General features: G+C 44.1%; 1 protein-coding gene across 1 annotated transcript in view; it reads right to left on the minus strand.

The window, feature by feature from the left end:
* GUCY2F (guanylate cyclase 2F, retinal) overlaps positions 1-16,421 on the minus strand; it is an 82,349-nt gene that overhangs the window by 15,555 nt on the left and 50,373 nt on the right. Inside the window, exons 8-13 of the mRNA XM_058535283.1 lie at positions 15,383-15,559; positions 13,004-13,160; positions 7,839-7,988; positions 4,213-4,361; positions 1,497-1,660; positions 532-724 (exon numbers count right to left, since the gene is read on the minus strand). Coding sequence (XP_058391266.1) covers positions 532-724; positions 1,497-1,660; positions 4,213-4,361; positions 7,839-7,988; positions 13,004-13,160; positions 15,383-15,559 — 990 coding nt within the window. The remainder of the gene's footprint in view (positions 1-531; positions 725-1,496; positions 1,661-4,212; positions 4,362-7,838; positions 7,989-13,003; positions 13,161-15,382; positions 15,560-16,421) is intronic.

Genomic DNA, 16,421 nt, shown 5'->3' on the forward strand with positions numbered 1-16,421 from the left:
CCTGTAGCAATCCCAAAGAGCCTCAAGTCTAATAGCTCCTTGATGTGTGTAATGCCCAAGTTCCCTCCTTTATAAAAATGGTACCTAAAGGAGGAAAGCAAATTTCAACAGCATGTATTACATCTACACAAACATTACCAAGATAAACTGTGTAGCAGTCACCAACTATGGGCAAAACACCAATACTTCTTCTGTGCCTAGTGTGACACTGCCTACACTGTGGGTACTTAGCCACTGAAGTGCAATAACCCTTTTGGCCCCAGCCTCTTAGTCTCGATTCCAGAAAACAGCTCCAAAGAAATCTGACCAGCAATCTCTTCTTGCTGGGTTGATATTGTTGTTTTGTAAAGTGTAAAGTCATATGCATTCTATCTGGCCTTCATTTCCAATGGGATACCAATGGAAGTGGTGTACTTGTTAAATCTTAATTCCTAAATAACAACAATCACATCCTTCAATTTTGGAATACACATAGATGAACCTCGTATAAAAATGTCTCTCTAGAATATATTTCTCTGCTAAGTAACTTACCTTGTAGACATCATGACTGCCAATGATGTCATCAAAGAGTGTGTACAGGTCATTGAGAAGATCCACCACCTCAATGGGCTCACTCATGGCTGAGATAGTAGTAAAGCCCACAATGTCGCTGAAGTACAAGGTGACCAAGTCAAAGCCCTCAGGTTCGACTGTGCAGCCCTTTTTGAGGGATTCAGCAACTGATCTGAAAAGCAAACACAGTGATTACTTGGAAGACACAGGCCTCCCTCCATGCCACACAGACATCTGCTAGAACACAATTTCTCCAAAAATCACGGCCAAGTAAATGATCAGGGAGAAAATGTCACCTGGATGAAAACATGAATTCTATCATTTATTCTACAAATATATATTGAGTGCTTACAATATGCTAGGCACTGTGCCAGGTGTCTGTGAACAGACAGCCCTGGTCTGTGCCTTTGTGGAGTTTTTTCAGCTCTCTATCCTTCTTCCTCAGACCACCCCCCTAGAGGAATGTTTCCAGGTGGTTGCCTTTACATGAGACTAATTTCCCCAATTATCTCCAAGAAGATCATGTTACAACATGATAAGGTGCCTTGGAAAATTTGGAAATTGTAGCAACAGATAAGGCCTTCAACTAAGGGAGGAAAAACCTAGAAAAACAACCCTGCTACTTTCCTCCAGGAGCTCAAAGAACTGCCTCCTTTTAATTGGTCAACTTCCAGGCAAAGTCACAAAGTGACACCTGGAAAAACCGAGGCACCAAAAACTTAAATGAACAGCATGATGCACAGGTAGTGGAAAATTAGGAAGTGTGCTCTGCTCCCTTGGTTTCCAATTCTTCTTTGATTTGAAGGCGTGATTCAAACTGACTGGGAGTAGAGAGGGTGCAGGACAGGGGTGCAGGACCAGTTAGTTGATGGGCAATTTTTTTTTCTATTTTTAATAGAACACACTGTTACAAGGATTCACACTCCTCAGGTGTTCACACATACAGTGGCAGCATCTGTGTTAGAAGTTTTTCCGTTTTCTGTTTTTCAATTTCCAGCTCTTCAGTCCGCTCTCGGATCAAGTCTTCCAAGTTGCTAGAATATTGCTCCAACATCCGAAGCATAGAATCAATGATATTGGTCTTCTTCCCTTTATTGAAAGTTTTAAACTGAAAGTAAAACAGAAAGAGAAGCCAGGGAATTCTTACTCCCCAAACTCAGAGATGATGGAGCAGGACCCCTTATCACAAATCCCTTCCTCTAAAATGCCAGAGCAGGAGAGGTGAACTCAGGTATAAATAGGAAAAGTCACCATCCACCCTCATTGTCACCCCGGCCCATTCACAGGGCTGTTTTTCTCTGAGTAGTTCTTCCCCTACTCTTCTGGTTCTTTCAAGTCTGAGCAAAGGCGATCTGGACAGGATCCTTCAGTTCTGAGATGCTATCACATGAATAGTAGCCACTTCAAAGGCAACAGGATTTGGTCTTGAGCCCAGACCAGTTGTGAGTGGAGTAAGGGGAAAGAGGGCAGAGAGTGTTGTTTTACTCTTCTAGATCATCAACCTACTAAATCATCCTTATCTTCTAATGCTACTATGTTGCCAGTTCTTGGACAGTGGGAGGATCCTTGACCTCTTAAATATGACCCAAGATCTACATGATAAGATCTACCCCTATTTCTTACCATGGGGTCCAGGAATAATGGTGTCCCCTAGCACCTGCCCTTCATGTCAGTCAGGGTCATGTAGAAATTCAACTGGTCTTGCCCCATTCTATGCTTTGATCCTTTAGAGGTGCCTGCATGCCATAGATTTTCAATATGCCCTCCTGGGACCCTGTCCCCATCTACAGAGACAGGGAGCTTGGCATAGCATTGGAATCATAAGAGGGTAGCCCCTCCTTGCTGCTGTATTCAGTATGCACAAGGCTGTGTTCACAGCAATAAAAGACTGGTGGTAGTTTTGCTTGAGTAGGCATCTAGGAATCTGTCCCAATAAACCCTCTTATACAGCTAGGCCACAAATGCTCCACATAGCACTCAACGCCCCAAGGCCGACACTAGGAGTTTCCTTATGAGCCTGATCCACATCTACATGTCCCCCAAGGTCCTACAGGTAATCTCAGTAGCCGGCTCAGATGCTTTGGGATCCCCCTATTGCCTAATCCAGGGCGCCTCCCTCTCCTCCTCTTCCCATTTAAGTTTTATTAGCAACAGGGAGTTGGGAGGCTCCCCCTGTCTATCAAACAGTCTAAACTTCCACTGAAGCATTTCAGTGAGGGCAGCCCCAGCAACGTCTTCTTTGAAGGTCGCGTGATGTGCACTCCTTCTATCTATCACCGGCTTCTCTGCTGCCTTCTGAAATAACATCTCTAGCATCAACACAAGGGCAAATGCTTTTTCTCCTGCCTCATGGTAAGTTTTTAGAAATTTGACCTTCATGGTCCTTTGCCTTTTCCATACTTTGAACACCTGTTTGAGTGTCCTCAAGAAACCCAGCCGAACTAATGGAGGCATTGTTAGCTGGGGACACGGATGACTTCATATGCAGGGCCCCTAAGGCTTTCAATCCAACTCTTTCTTTTTTCCGCCTCAGATACCTGCCACTCACAAAGCATCTCAGTGCTGTACTCCAGCCAGGCTCAAAAGCCTCTCCACCAGAGCTGACACAGTACTCACAGAGAACACACTGTTTCAGTATCGTGTAATTTCAACAAAGCCCTAAACTGCATGCTTCAACATAGGAACCACACCCTAGCTCCCTTAGCAGGTTTCTCTCTGTCCTTTCTTCATTTCCCCCTTTTAATCCCCAACTCTAGGGAAAGAATCAGCCTTTTTGGAAATTCAGTATCTTAAGGAGAGAGGTTGTCACTTTTCATGCACTCTATTGCCTCAAGTAGTTCCCTGGGAACCTAAGGAATCTCCTGCTTTTGGACTCCACATTTGCACATTCTTCCATCTTGAACATCCATTCAAACACCCCATATTTTTCCCAGCTCTCCAAAAACAGCCTGGCATCACTTAAATGATATACTCGTCAGAGTTCTCTGGGATCTCCAAAGCAAACTCAGCTCCATGAGGATCCCCATCTATTCCATGATATCCATCTTTTTCTGAGGAGGGGGAGGAGGAGGATTTGCCCTGAGCTAACATCTGTTGCCAATCTTTGTCCTTTTTTCCTTTTTTCTCCCCAAAGCCCCAGTAGATAGTTGTATGTCATAGTTATACATCCTTCTAGTTGCTCTATGTTGAACGCCGCCTCAGCGGGGCTTGATGAGTGGTGCATAGGTCCACGCCCAGGATCCAAACTGGCGAATCACTGGCCACTGAAGCGGAGCACACGAACTTAACTGCTATGCCACCGGGCCAGCCCCCCATGATACTCATCTTCTAACAATCTCAATGCCATTGCCTTGCAAATGCCCAGTGGTTCAATTCCATTTTTGAAAGGTTGTTTAGGTCAGATTTTAGATGGTCTGGAACAAAGGTTCAGATACAGAAGAGCACCAAAACCAACCCTTGTGCTCTTGGAGGATGTGCTGGAGATGCTCCAGCATCAAAGGCTTCCAAGTAGTCACCTCCATGCTTCTTCCCCAAGAGGAGTACCTTTTTCTCTTGCAAGAGGTTCTTTCCACAATATGATGAGAAACCCCAGAAGTTAGTTTTGGGTGGGCTGGCTTCAGGATGGCTTCTGAGCAGTGCTAAGATTCACAGAGTCCTTACCTGGTCAAATATTTCTTCAAAAGTTGGTCGCTGTTCTGCAGCCTCCGCCCAGCACTGCTTCATCAGTTGGAGACATTCTGGAGGGGCGTACTCAGGAGGAACCACTGGTCTGTATACAGGAGGAGGCTTCTTAAGTCTGTCTATGATTTCTGTCCAGAAGCAAGAAGAGAAAGGTCTACAAATCTGGGGAAAAGCACCAATACTTGGCAAAGATAATTGAGTTTTAGCCAAGAAAGGGGTTGATCAAGCAAAATCACAGAAAGGCCATCTCCTTTGCTTTCTCGTTAGGTGGCCTGAATACAAATTGTATCTGAGAAAAGCCTGCATCAGTCAATGGAGGAGGGGATGAGAAATTAATCAATCAAGCTATTGGTATCATTTAGGCACAGTTTTGTCCTACTTTTGCGAGGTTTTATATGTGACCTATCTGATGTCAATTCTAACACTACACCTCCAATGATCTGGCTCCCTTCACCCACCCCCAAATCATCTAAGCCTTCCGATCCCCAAGGTAGATCCAATTAGACCCCACTGAGAGCCCAGGCCCAGCACAGGTCCAAGCTGTGGGCTCTGCCTGGCCCATAGAGAAAGGGAATTAATATCTCCTGTAAATAGTTCAGGGCCTCATGGGGATCCTCCTGGCCGCTGATCCCTGAACTCCACTTTCAGTGGAACATTTACTATGTATCAAACTATGGGCTGAGCACTTTGCATGCATTGTTTCACTTGATTCTAACTACAGACAGATGAGGTAGGAACTCTTCTTTTCATTTTACAGAAGGGAAAACTGAGGCAGAGAGAAAGTAACTTACTCAAAGTCACATGGCTAGTAAGTGACAGAAATCGAATTTGACCCCAGGCAGTTTCAATCTACTACATTGTCTTCCTTCCAAATGCCTCAGACCTCAACTAGGAGTTCTAAACTCCCTATTCAGACCCAACAGCCATTAGTGACAAGAGGTCTAGATCAGTCAGACTGACCTTTTTACAACAGGAGAAAACTCCCTGGAAGTAGGCGAAAATACTTAGCCTTCAATGTCCCCAGCAACCCACACTGGGCCTCAAACTGGTCTCTTTGCTTCCAGCCTAGCCTTCTCCAAACCATCCCTAAAACACAAATTTGGCCATGTCACTTTCTTGCTTAAAATCCTTTCATGGCTTGTCATTACCCACAAGATAAAATCCAAGCCCTGACCTATCTCTTTAGCTCATTTCTTAACCCTAGTCCCCTCCAATTCTAACATTCTCATCATGAACCAAACTTTGCTTTCCCCACCAGTATGTCCTTCCCACTCCTGCATTAGCTGTAGCACTCCAACAGAGCTGCTTCATACCATAATAAATGTCCCCTTGCCTCCATGAAAGAATTTCAGCTGTTGCCTCTGATTTCTCAGCCCCTTGTGATATCACACCTTCTTCCCCTTTAACCCAGGTTGGCCTATACCATAATGGTTTCTCCATCACAGCACCCTGATCTCAGTCAATGAATTCCATGGAAATCATCCCCTTGGAGCATGACTGCCCCATCCACTCTCTGGTAGAGGGGGTCCTTGTCCCTTTCTCAGAACACCATCAAGTTGAATGGTTCACCTCTCTGCTTAGGCCCAGCAAGATCTATGCCTTTGAGGAGCCCACAGTGCAATTGAGGAGATAAACAATGACCAACCATATATGTGCTCCAGCAGACATATGCACAAGTGAGCACAGAGGGGGCACCTGACTCACACTGGAGAGGTCAGAGAAGGCTTCCAAGAGGAGGTGACATGAGTTGGATGAGGCAAGGTGGGGAGGTGAGGGCATTCCAGGTACTATGTACAACACATGTGGAGGCACAGAGATAGGAGAGACCATGGTACTTTCAGTGCACTGCCAGTCATGTGGTTTAGCTGGAGTGTGGGGAGTAACAGAAGATACGTCTAGAGAGGTGGCTAGGGGCCAGATTGTGAAGGGCCTTGTATGTCATGTGAGGAGTCTGGGCTTCATTTAACTAGTGATGGGGAACAGTTGGGGAGCTTTAAGTAAAGGAGTGATATGGGACTCCGAGTGGGGCAAAAGATAACTATGTATTTTGGGTTTGGTTTGGTTTCGCATTTTTAAAATCCTTTATTTTGAAATAAATTTAGACCTCCAGAAAAGTTGTAAAAATAGTACAATCACCTGTATACCCTTCACTCATCTTCCCCCAAATGTTAGCAATTTATATAACCATAGTACAAAGGAAAATAGTATTGGTACGATACTATTACTAATCTGGAGTCTTTATTTAAATTTCATCAATTTTCCCCCTAATCTCCCTTTTCTATCCCACTGGAATGCCCTCACCTTCTCCCCACCTTGCCTCATCCAACTCATGTCACCTCCTCTTGGAAGCCTTCTCTGACCTCTCCAGTGTGAGTCAGGTGCCCCCTCTGTGCTCACTTGTGCATGTGTCTGCTGGAGCACATATATGGTTGGTCATTGTTTATCTCCTCAATTGCACTGTCAGCTCCTCAAAGGCATGGATCTTGCTGGGCCTAATTCCAGATCCCATATTGAATTTCATTGTTGTGTCTCAGTCTCCTCTAATCTGTGATACTTCCTCATTCTTTCCTGTCTTTCATGATTTTGATACTTTTGATGAGTACTGGCCAGTTATTTTGCAGAATGCCTCTCAATTGTGGTATGTCTGATGCTTTCTCATAGTTAGATTGAAGTTATGCATTTTGGGCAAGAATACCACAGAGGTGGCACTGTGCCCTTCTCAGTGCATCATGTCAGGGGGTACATAATGTCGATGTGCCTTGATCACTTGGTTAAGGTGGTGTCTGCAGGATCCTCCACTAGTAAACTTACTAGTATTTTTTCACTTGTAATTAGTAAGTATCTAGTGGGTTCATGCTTTTAGAATATGCAAATATCCTGTTTCCTCTCAATTTTTTGCCCACTGATTTTACCATTCACTGATGAATTGTGCCTGATAGCCAAACATTTTAATGGGAGATAAGGAGGAAAGCCTGTGGCATGTCACAGGGAAAGTATGGGAGGACCTTGACATCCAGGAGCATCATGAGAGGTACTGAAATACCTGGCAGAGAGTGTCTCAAAGGAGTAGAAGAGGCTGCTAACAAAAAGGACTGACATAGGCGCCGGCCCAGTGGCGTAGCGGTTAAGTTCGCACCCTCCGCTTTGGCGGCCTGGAGTTTGCAGGTTCGCATCCTGGGCACGGACCGACACACTGCTTGTGAAGCCATGCTGTGGCGGTGTCCCATATAAAGTAGAGGAAGACGGGCATGGATGTTAGCCCAGGGCCAATCTTCCTCAGCAAAAAGAGGAAGATTGGCAAAGGATGTTAGCTCAGAGCTAATCTTCCTCACCAGAAAAAAAAAAAAAAGGTCCTGTATGTCCTTTGCTTATGTCACAGTTTGGAAAAGAACCAGCTTCTTGGGTGGGAGAATTTCTTCCAAATGCCTAAAGGTTTCTGGCTCTAAGTCCCACTTGTACACAACACGGTCTGCTTGCAGACTAGCAGGCAGTTAGCACAAACACATAACCCTGTTCACTCTTTTGGCAAATCACAACAGCCTAGGTTGGCCTGATGATCTGGGTCATGGTGGGCCCCTGGTGCCCTTTTCTCACCTTCCGCTTACCTTCAGCAGGCAGATCCATCATGCAGAACGGGGTGCCCCGGACCATCACTTCTTGCATGATGATGGCAAAGCTATAGACATCTCCTGCAAAAGAACCTAACCTGCTGCCCCTCGGGGCTCTCAACAGTTCAGGGGCCGTCCAGAGCAACTCTGAAAAGAAAGCATTGTACGGTGAATGCAGGGAGGATTAGCTGACAGCATTTGCAATGCCTTCGAGGGCTCCAAGGGTGCTGTTTCATTGACTGATTTATATTTTTATTAGACAGACTGGCATGCTAGTGCCCACCCCCCCCCCAGGGTCTGAATCTATGGATCTAAGAAATTACGCACAGAGAAAGCATATGAGTCTCCCCACCACAGGACCATGCAGGCAGATACAGCAGAGGTGTGGGGCAAGGCAGAGAAGCTCGATATAGAAAAGCTATCTGCTGCTTGCTTTCTTGCTCTCTTGAGTCTGCAAGTAGCAGCTGGCAGGCTTCCAGGGAAAGGCGAGTGCACTGCCAGACTGGTTGCCATGGATTTTCTATTTGCTGAGATCTATATGTGTCTGGTAATTTGACTGTGCCAAGGTTCAGGGATTCACAAGTTGCTTTCTCCAAGTCTTCTCTAAGAGGATTAGAGGACCCCCAGGCCTCCTCTGTTCCTTGCAGGGCAAAAAAAATGTATAGCAATTCCTTCAACTCAGTTCTGAAAATATTTATTGAGGGTCTACTATGTACCAGGCACTGTTCTAGGTGCAGGGGTGGTGCTAGAGATAAATTAGACCTTGCCTTTGCCCTTGCAGAGTTCACAGACAAGTGGGCAAGACAGACATGGGTACCCCTAACTGCAATACAAGAGATAGTGATGAGGGCCAGTATATAGTACACACAGGGAAATGAATTTATTAAAAGCCAAAATTGAGCACCCACTGTGTGCTCTGCTGCATTTCAGTCACCATCTGGGAAAAAAAGATATTGTCTCTACTTTCAGAAAGTTATGGCAGTCAGAGACCCAGAAATTTTGGGTGGAGGGCCCCTTAAGCAAAATATAAAGAAATACACATTAACAATATAAATAGAGTAGTCAAAGTTGGAGGGAGTGTTTTACATCGAATGGTATGCAATTGCCGTTTCTGTATGTCAAAAATGGTCGAATCGTGACAATTCCATGAGGTTCAAACTAATAAAAAACTGAGCTGATCAAATTAATCCAGGAAGGCTTCCTGGAAAAGTTAAATCATAAAGGAGCTTGTTAAGAAGGTCAAGGATGCAGTTTCCTAGAGCTGAGAGGGTAAGGGCTTTGCAGGGAGAAAGAACAGTACGTGCAAAAGAACAAGAGGTAGAAAGGAGCAAATTGCAGATGGGGGTGGTGGTAAGCAGATTAGCTTGGCTGAAGAGAAGGGCTCTGTTAAGGAATAATGAGAAATGGGGTTGATGAAGTGGGGGAGGGAGGGTGGCTGGAAGAATAAGGGCAGAAGGTGAGAGGCCCTGAGAGCCAAATGAAGGCATTTGGAGTGAATACAAAAGGCAGTAGGGGTGCCGGAGCTAGAGAGGGATTTGATGAAAGCCGTGTTCAGGAAGATTAATCTGGCAACCTGCACAAGCTGGATTGAAGGAGAGAGGCTGGAGTCAGGGAGACCAGTTATTACAGTAAGAGCCGGAGGCGAGGTGAAAGGGCCCCGAATGGGGCTGGGGGCGGGAACCAGATACACAGGAAGGCTACAACGGAGGAGAAAGTGCTCAATGTGCTCCTGGAAAGGAAGAGAGTTGGAGTAAACAACAGGTTGACCAGATAGGGAGGCTGTAGAAGAGTGTCTGCTGAGGGTGGGGGTGGCGGGGGAAAGTGCTGGCTAACTTTTCACATTGTTAACTTTGGAGTATTGAGAAGGGAGACTAGGGGACAAGCTTCTATGAAGCAGGAAGGAGGATGAAAGGTCAGAGATTATTTTGGTTTGTTAATGAAACCTAGGAAAGAGAAACTTACCCTGGAAATCCTTATTTTGAGCCAATCCTTATCAAAATGATGAAATAGGGAATTCTAGCCTCACCCCCAATCGTGTACTTATCTTCTCGGTCTCCAGATGTCCCCAGCCTTTGTCCTCCCTCCCCACCCTTGTGAAAGTCTCTGATACACTCACTATAGTGGTTTTGCATTTATGTCTCCTCGCCTAGGAGGACAGATATTTGCAAATAAAACTGAAAAGATTGAATGATAATTTAGTCAAAGGAATACATTTCTGACTGTGAGATTTCAGGCATATGGTTTTGTGGGGAGGGCAGGGGGGATATTTGGGAGCAGGGGAAATGGTATGCGGCTGTCTCTTCTGGCATCCTCTATCACTGCACATTTAAAAGCACAAGAAGGGAAAAGAGGACAAAACTCTCTGGGAAAAAGCTGGATGATTAAATACAATCATTACCAAATAGTATTTTCAGAGAGCACTTACATGTATGTTGTTAATGGCTAAAATGAGGCTTTATCTGCACTATACTTATATAATTGAGTGTGGACAGTAATGAATACACTTACAACCCATCCCCATTTTCGCATCCTCACTCCAGAGCCAAGTAAGAGCCACTACCTACCATTAGACTTGAACTCTCAGGAAAACTAGAAAAATTACTTTGGCTTGTTTTGTATCTGCTAGAGCCAGTACTAACTCTGAGCCTTGCTATGGTGATAAAATCCACTTTGGAGAGCCACTGTGGTATAGTACAAAAGAACACAGGGCTCAAAGTCAAGAGACCTGGGTCCAAAATCTCAGCTTGGTCACTAATTAGCTCACCTTCCGGAACCTCAGTTTCCCTATCTGTAAAATGAAAATTGAGCCAGATGATCTCCAGGGATCTGCCAATTACAAGATTCTACAAGCCCTGTCATCTAAGGAGGGAGCAGCAAGTTTCTTTGTTTTATTTCATCCATTCATTGATTCAACAAACATTTATTCTGTCAGGTACTGTGAAAGGGGCTAAGGGAGGCAAACCTATTTCTTGCCTTCACAAAGCTTATAGTTTGGGTAGGGAGAGAAGAGAGCTAATTAAACATGTAATATCAACAAAGTATGGTATTACAACAAAGTTCAAAGCCCTAAAGGATCATAAAGAGGGGAACTTAGCTGAGCATAGGGGGTCATGGAAAGCCTCTTGAATCAGTGGTATTTATGCTGAGCCCTGAAGAAGGAGTAGAATTTAGCCAGACTCAGATGAGTGTATAACAGAGTGGGATGGGAAGAGTGTTCCAAGCAATGGGCCCAGCATGTGTGAAGATCTGGAAGTAAGAGAGAGCATGGTGTAAATAAACAACTGGAAGGAGTTCAACACTGCTTAGCGCATAGAGATGGAGGGGGAGTGGTTAAGCACGAGACCTCCACAAGAACCCAGACCACGCAGGGCTCCTAAGCCATGTAAAGGAATTTGAACTTTATCCTAAGAGCGATGGGAAGCCATTCAGCGGATATTGGCACAGCTGTATCATGATCAGATTTGCAGTTTAGAAAACTCCCTCTGGCTGCAGTGTGTGAAGAATAGATTGAGCACCCAGACTGCCATTGCAATTTGGAGAGTGAAATGAAATGGTAAGAGGGAGAGACAGAGACAGATTCAGTCCACAAAAAAAAAAAAAAAAAAAAAACACTGCAGCTATCCTTTCCTCACTCTAAGACCAGAGTTTCTTAAGTTTGAAAGTTGCTAATCTGTGAATTAAATGGAACACTGGGAAGCTGAGCATTGTGTTTTATCTTTTATAGATGGCAAATTTTGACAGGAAGCTAAGTACTTGCCACTCTGCAGCTGTTGTCCCAACATCCTAGCACTACCACCAGGCAACTACTCCACGCTTTCAAATTGGAATTAGCCAAATAACCATACAACTAAGTCGTCAGCAACAAAAAAAGGTCCACAGAGAGAGAAAGAGAGAGAGAGGCAATATCACATGATTTGTTTTGTGATTACCAGGAGCTTCAAGTCCTCCAAAGCACAGATGGGCAGAGAAAGAGGAAATTGTCAATAAAAGTTGCAGTTTAGCTGGGTGTAGCGGCTAGTCTTCAGAAGACCTGAATTGAATTCCTGGAACTGCTGTTAAGTAGCTGCATGATTTGAGCAAATCTTGAGCATCAGTTATCTCATCTGTAAAATGAGAGAGCTGGACTAGATGACTCCCTAAAGTTTAATATTTTTTTGTAAAGCACAAAGATGATGCCACTGATGACTGGCCTGTCTGTCTCTATCTGTGCCTGTGACACTCTGTGTCTTTCATTCTTTGTTTCTCCTATGTAGTAAAGTCAGCAGTTTTAAAGCTTATAATGCCAAAGATCCTTTTAAGAATATGAGTATATGTTGTAATTTTGTATCTCTCCCTCTGTCTTTTTGGGTTGTCTGCTTCTCTGTCTCTTTGTGTCACTCTCTTCTTCCCCCTTGCAATATTTGTTGAAAGTTTTAATGCCCGAGTTTTCTATACATATTGAACCCTATTCATTGTTTCTACTTCTTACTCTTTCTCTTTCTTCCTCTCTCCTCCATCAGTTCATTCCTTCCTAGTTCTCTCTCATCCACTCCCACTCCCCATCTCAGATTTCTCCTATTTCTTTGATCTGTTCTGACCCCTAGAGGCATTGTTTGGTGCTGCCACTAGTGCACTAAACAAGAGAAACGCACAAAATGGATGTTACAGGCATGCCTACTTACTTACTAGAAGGCCATAGTCCTCTCTGAAGCCATTCCACACAACCCATAGAGCATTTACTTTCTGGGGGCCCCCTCCTTGCTTCTTTCTCTCTGACAGAGACGGTGAGGGTAGGCTCTAGTGACATCCCATTCCAGAATGTGCTTTGTGGGGGTCCAGCAACCAAATTACCTTCCATTCAATCTGACAAGTATTTATTGAGCACCTACTGTGTGCCTAGTGCTCAGCAAGTGCCTCCAGGGGCTCTTGGGGTCTCCAAACAAAACAGCCTAATCCTGCCACAGCAGGAACTCAACATTATTGCACTGGCTTTGTTAGGAAGGCTAGGCTGTGCTGAGATTACAGCCTGCAGACTTCATTCAACTCCTTTGGCTTGGAAATGAGGCTGCATTTTCAACAAAAGTGGGGAGTTGAATCAGCCTGAGGCTTTAATTCAGTGCATATTCTCATTTGAACTTTGGAGTTACCTTGTGTGAATCAGAAGGGCACAATATATTGCTTACCTTTTGCAGAAGGTTCCTCTTGGGAGAGTCTTAGTGCTTCCAAGATGTCATTAAAGCCATAATCTGTCACCTTTAGTACAAAACGCCCATCTACCACACAGTTTCGAGACTTCAGCCTCCCATGAGCAAACTCTCTGTGGTGTAAGTACTTCATGCCCTGCAGATGATACAAACAGGATTTATTTAGCAACTTATTTAACTATTTTGTGCTTTTAGAGCCACTTTCTGAGATTGTTAATGGCATGAGCTATTATGATCCAGAATTCAGCCTTTTTCTCTTATAAGTAGGCCAAATGAAACTCTAACAACAAGAATCATTTCCAGGTCCCTTCTGCTCTAAAATGTTCTGCTTTGACGAAGAATCATATCTTGTGTGTATAGAGAATTACGTGTTATTGGGATATTTATTGACATTTCAAACACAGGATGGATCCATACATATATAATTGCCAAAAATTGGAAGATTCTGATTTTCCCCCCAAAAGTCTAGCCCAACTCTCATCCACTATTGGCAGGAATGGAAACTGGTACAGCCTTTTCGGTGGGCAATTTGTCAATGGCTATCAAATTTGAAAGTATGCATACCCTGTGACCTAGGAATTCTACTTCCCCTCCAAAGAAATGCTTGCACATGTGCACAAGGAGACATACACAAGAATGCTCACTGCAGCTCTGCTTTATAATATATAACTGGAAATACAATAAATATCTATCAAGAAGGGACTGTCTAAATTGTGGTACATCTAAATTATGGAATATTCTGCAGCAGTTAAAAATAATAAGATATATCCATATGTACTGGCAGGGAACCATCTCTAAGCCACAAAGTAAGTGAAAAATAGTAAATTGCAGAACTATGTGACTGTATGTATTTTAAAAAACAAACAAAATCTATAATGTATGTAAGTACACTTGAAATGAATTGCAAAGCTAATCACCAAAGTGTTTGCAGTAGTTAACCTTGGAGGATGATATGAAGGAGGGTTGAGTAAATGTCAGTATTTTCCCCGTATATATCATTTGATTTTTAAATTTAATACATTAATTTGTAATTTAAAATAACCAATAAAAAAGAAGAAGAAAGCTGAGTACTACTGATCTCTGCAGCTTGATTGGCAGCCTTATATGACACTCAAATGTGATCCACCAGGACTCTATCAGATGAGTTTAATCATTCACATATAAATACATCCGTATTCTAGTGTAGTCATCTCAGAACTGTTTATGTTGAGCCCTTTTCAGTATCTGGCTCTGTTTTGCAGCCTGACACCCCTTTGTATTTGTATGCGTTACATCTCATACCCTCAGAAAGTCTGCAGTCCCCAGTACTTCCAAGCAGAGTCTGCAGTGGGCAAGATTTCCCCCAGGTTGTCTAACGCTTGGCTTTCATTCATTATGGACCTGAGAGGACTGTCATTTAGAGGCTTTCCCCTTAACTCATGGGACTTTGCTTACAGGATGAGTGGAAAGAGAACCAGAATAGGAATCAAAAGATTTGGATTCTATTATCAGCTCTGCCATTTAATAGCTGGCTGATAAATATTTATTGAGCACCTATGATGTGTGGCAGACACTGTATAACAAAGTGTAGCTCATTTAGCTTCTCTGAACCTCTGTAAAAGGAGGCTAATCACACTTCTTTTATGGAGAATTGGAATGAGATCATGTCTATAAGGCTACTTCGAAAACGGTTAGGCCACAAGACAAAGGTCAAGACTGTGATCAATATGCAGGAAGCTCAACTGCTCATTGATTATCCAGATCAGCCCCCTAAAAATGCACGTAGACACCATTTGCATATCATTCCAGGGAGTTCATGGACTCCCCTAAAGCCCATCCATGGACTCATCCATAAACTCCCTTGGCTGTCAAGTCCTTGCTTCCAAGAATGGAGGTGCTGCCTGATACAACCAATGGTCTTTTGGCTTTCTTGTCATCCTGAGTTCCACATCTACACCTATGGTATGCAAAGACCCATCACCTAGTTCTAGATTGAACCACCTTTTAAAAGGTGAAAGCCAGGAGATGGGGCTAAACAGCACCAAACAATCTATGAATGAGCACTTTTCTATATCCAGAAAGCAGAGAAATGGGATGGAAGAAAGGATTGCTTAAGGCAGAAGAGTGCTCAATGGCAATAGGAAGTAAAGGCAAATCTGACCCCCAAATTCGTTGAAGGGTCAAGGAAATCCTTTATGTAACAGTACCTTATAACAGATATGGACAAAGGGACTGTGAGAAGCAGGGGTTGGGGGGAAGACCCTGGGAAGGAAGGTAGAGTGAGATTATCACAATGATCAGAGAAAAATAAAACATCTCAAAACATTTAAGTTTTAATCTATAGGGAAAATCCAAGATTTCCTCAGTCTTTCCATTAACCTTGATGAGATCCAGCAGGAGTGATGATTTAAACATCCAGTCGAGCTTCACATCCTGATTCGTCAGTATGTCTTCTAGGCTCCTTCGGGAACAGAATTCTGTCACAATGGCAAACATCCCTGAATCATAGAAGAAGCCCAATAAAGGGTTAACATTCTCATGACGCAGATCCTTCATCTGGAAAAGGAGAGAGAGAGGAGAGTCACAGCTGTCCTGTCTCAAATGGGGACCAGAGTTTAGGGCACATGCCTTTCTCTTCACCCTTCTTATGGTTGGTGGCTGTGGTAGGTAGAATTTTGCCATGATCTCCAATCCCTAGTGTTACTCCAGTGATTGTATTACGTTACATGGCAAAAGGGAGCTTATCAGGGTGGGCCTAATCTAATCACATGAGCCCTTAAAAGCAGAAGAAGAAGTAGAAGAGGAAGTCAGAGAGATTCAAAGTGTGAGGACTCAACACTCCATTGCTGTTTTTTTTTTTTTTGAGGAAGATCAGCCCTGAGCTAACATCCATACTAATCCTCCTCTTTTTGCTGAGGAAGACCGGCTCTGAGCTAACATCTATTGCCAATCCTCCACCTTTATTTTTTCCCCTTTTTTTCCCCAAAGCCAAAGCCCCAGTAGATAATTGTATATCATAGTTGCACATCCTTCTAGTTGCTGTATGTGGGATGCGGCCTCAGCATGGTCGGAGAAGCGGTGCGTCAGTGCGCGCCCAAGATCTGAACCCCGGGCCGCCAGTATCGGAGCGCGCGCACTTAACCACTAAGCCACGGGCCGGCCCCTGCATTGCTGGTTTTGTAAATGGAGGGAGGAGGCTATAAGCCAAGGGAAGTGGGGGCAACCTCTAGAGGCTGGCAACAGCTCTCAGCTGACAGCCAGCAAGGAAATGGGGACCTCAGTCCTACAACTGCATGGAACTAAATTCTGCTGACAACCTGAATGTGTCTAGAAGTGGTTTTCCCCAGACTCCAGATAAGAGCCCGGCATGACTGATGCCTTGACTTCAGCCTTGTGTGGTATTAAGCAGAAGACCCAG

The sequence above is a fragment of the Diceros bicornis genome, chromosome X (assembly GCF_020826845.1).
Source record: "Diceros bicornis minor isolate mBicDic1 chromosome X, mDicBic1.mat.cur, whole genome shotgun sequence".
In the NCBI taxonomy this organism is placed as follows: Eukaryota; Metazoa; Chordata; class Mammalia; order Perissodactyla; family Rhinocerotidae; genus Diceros; species Diceros bicornis.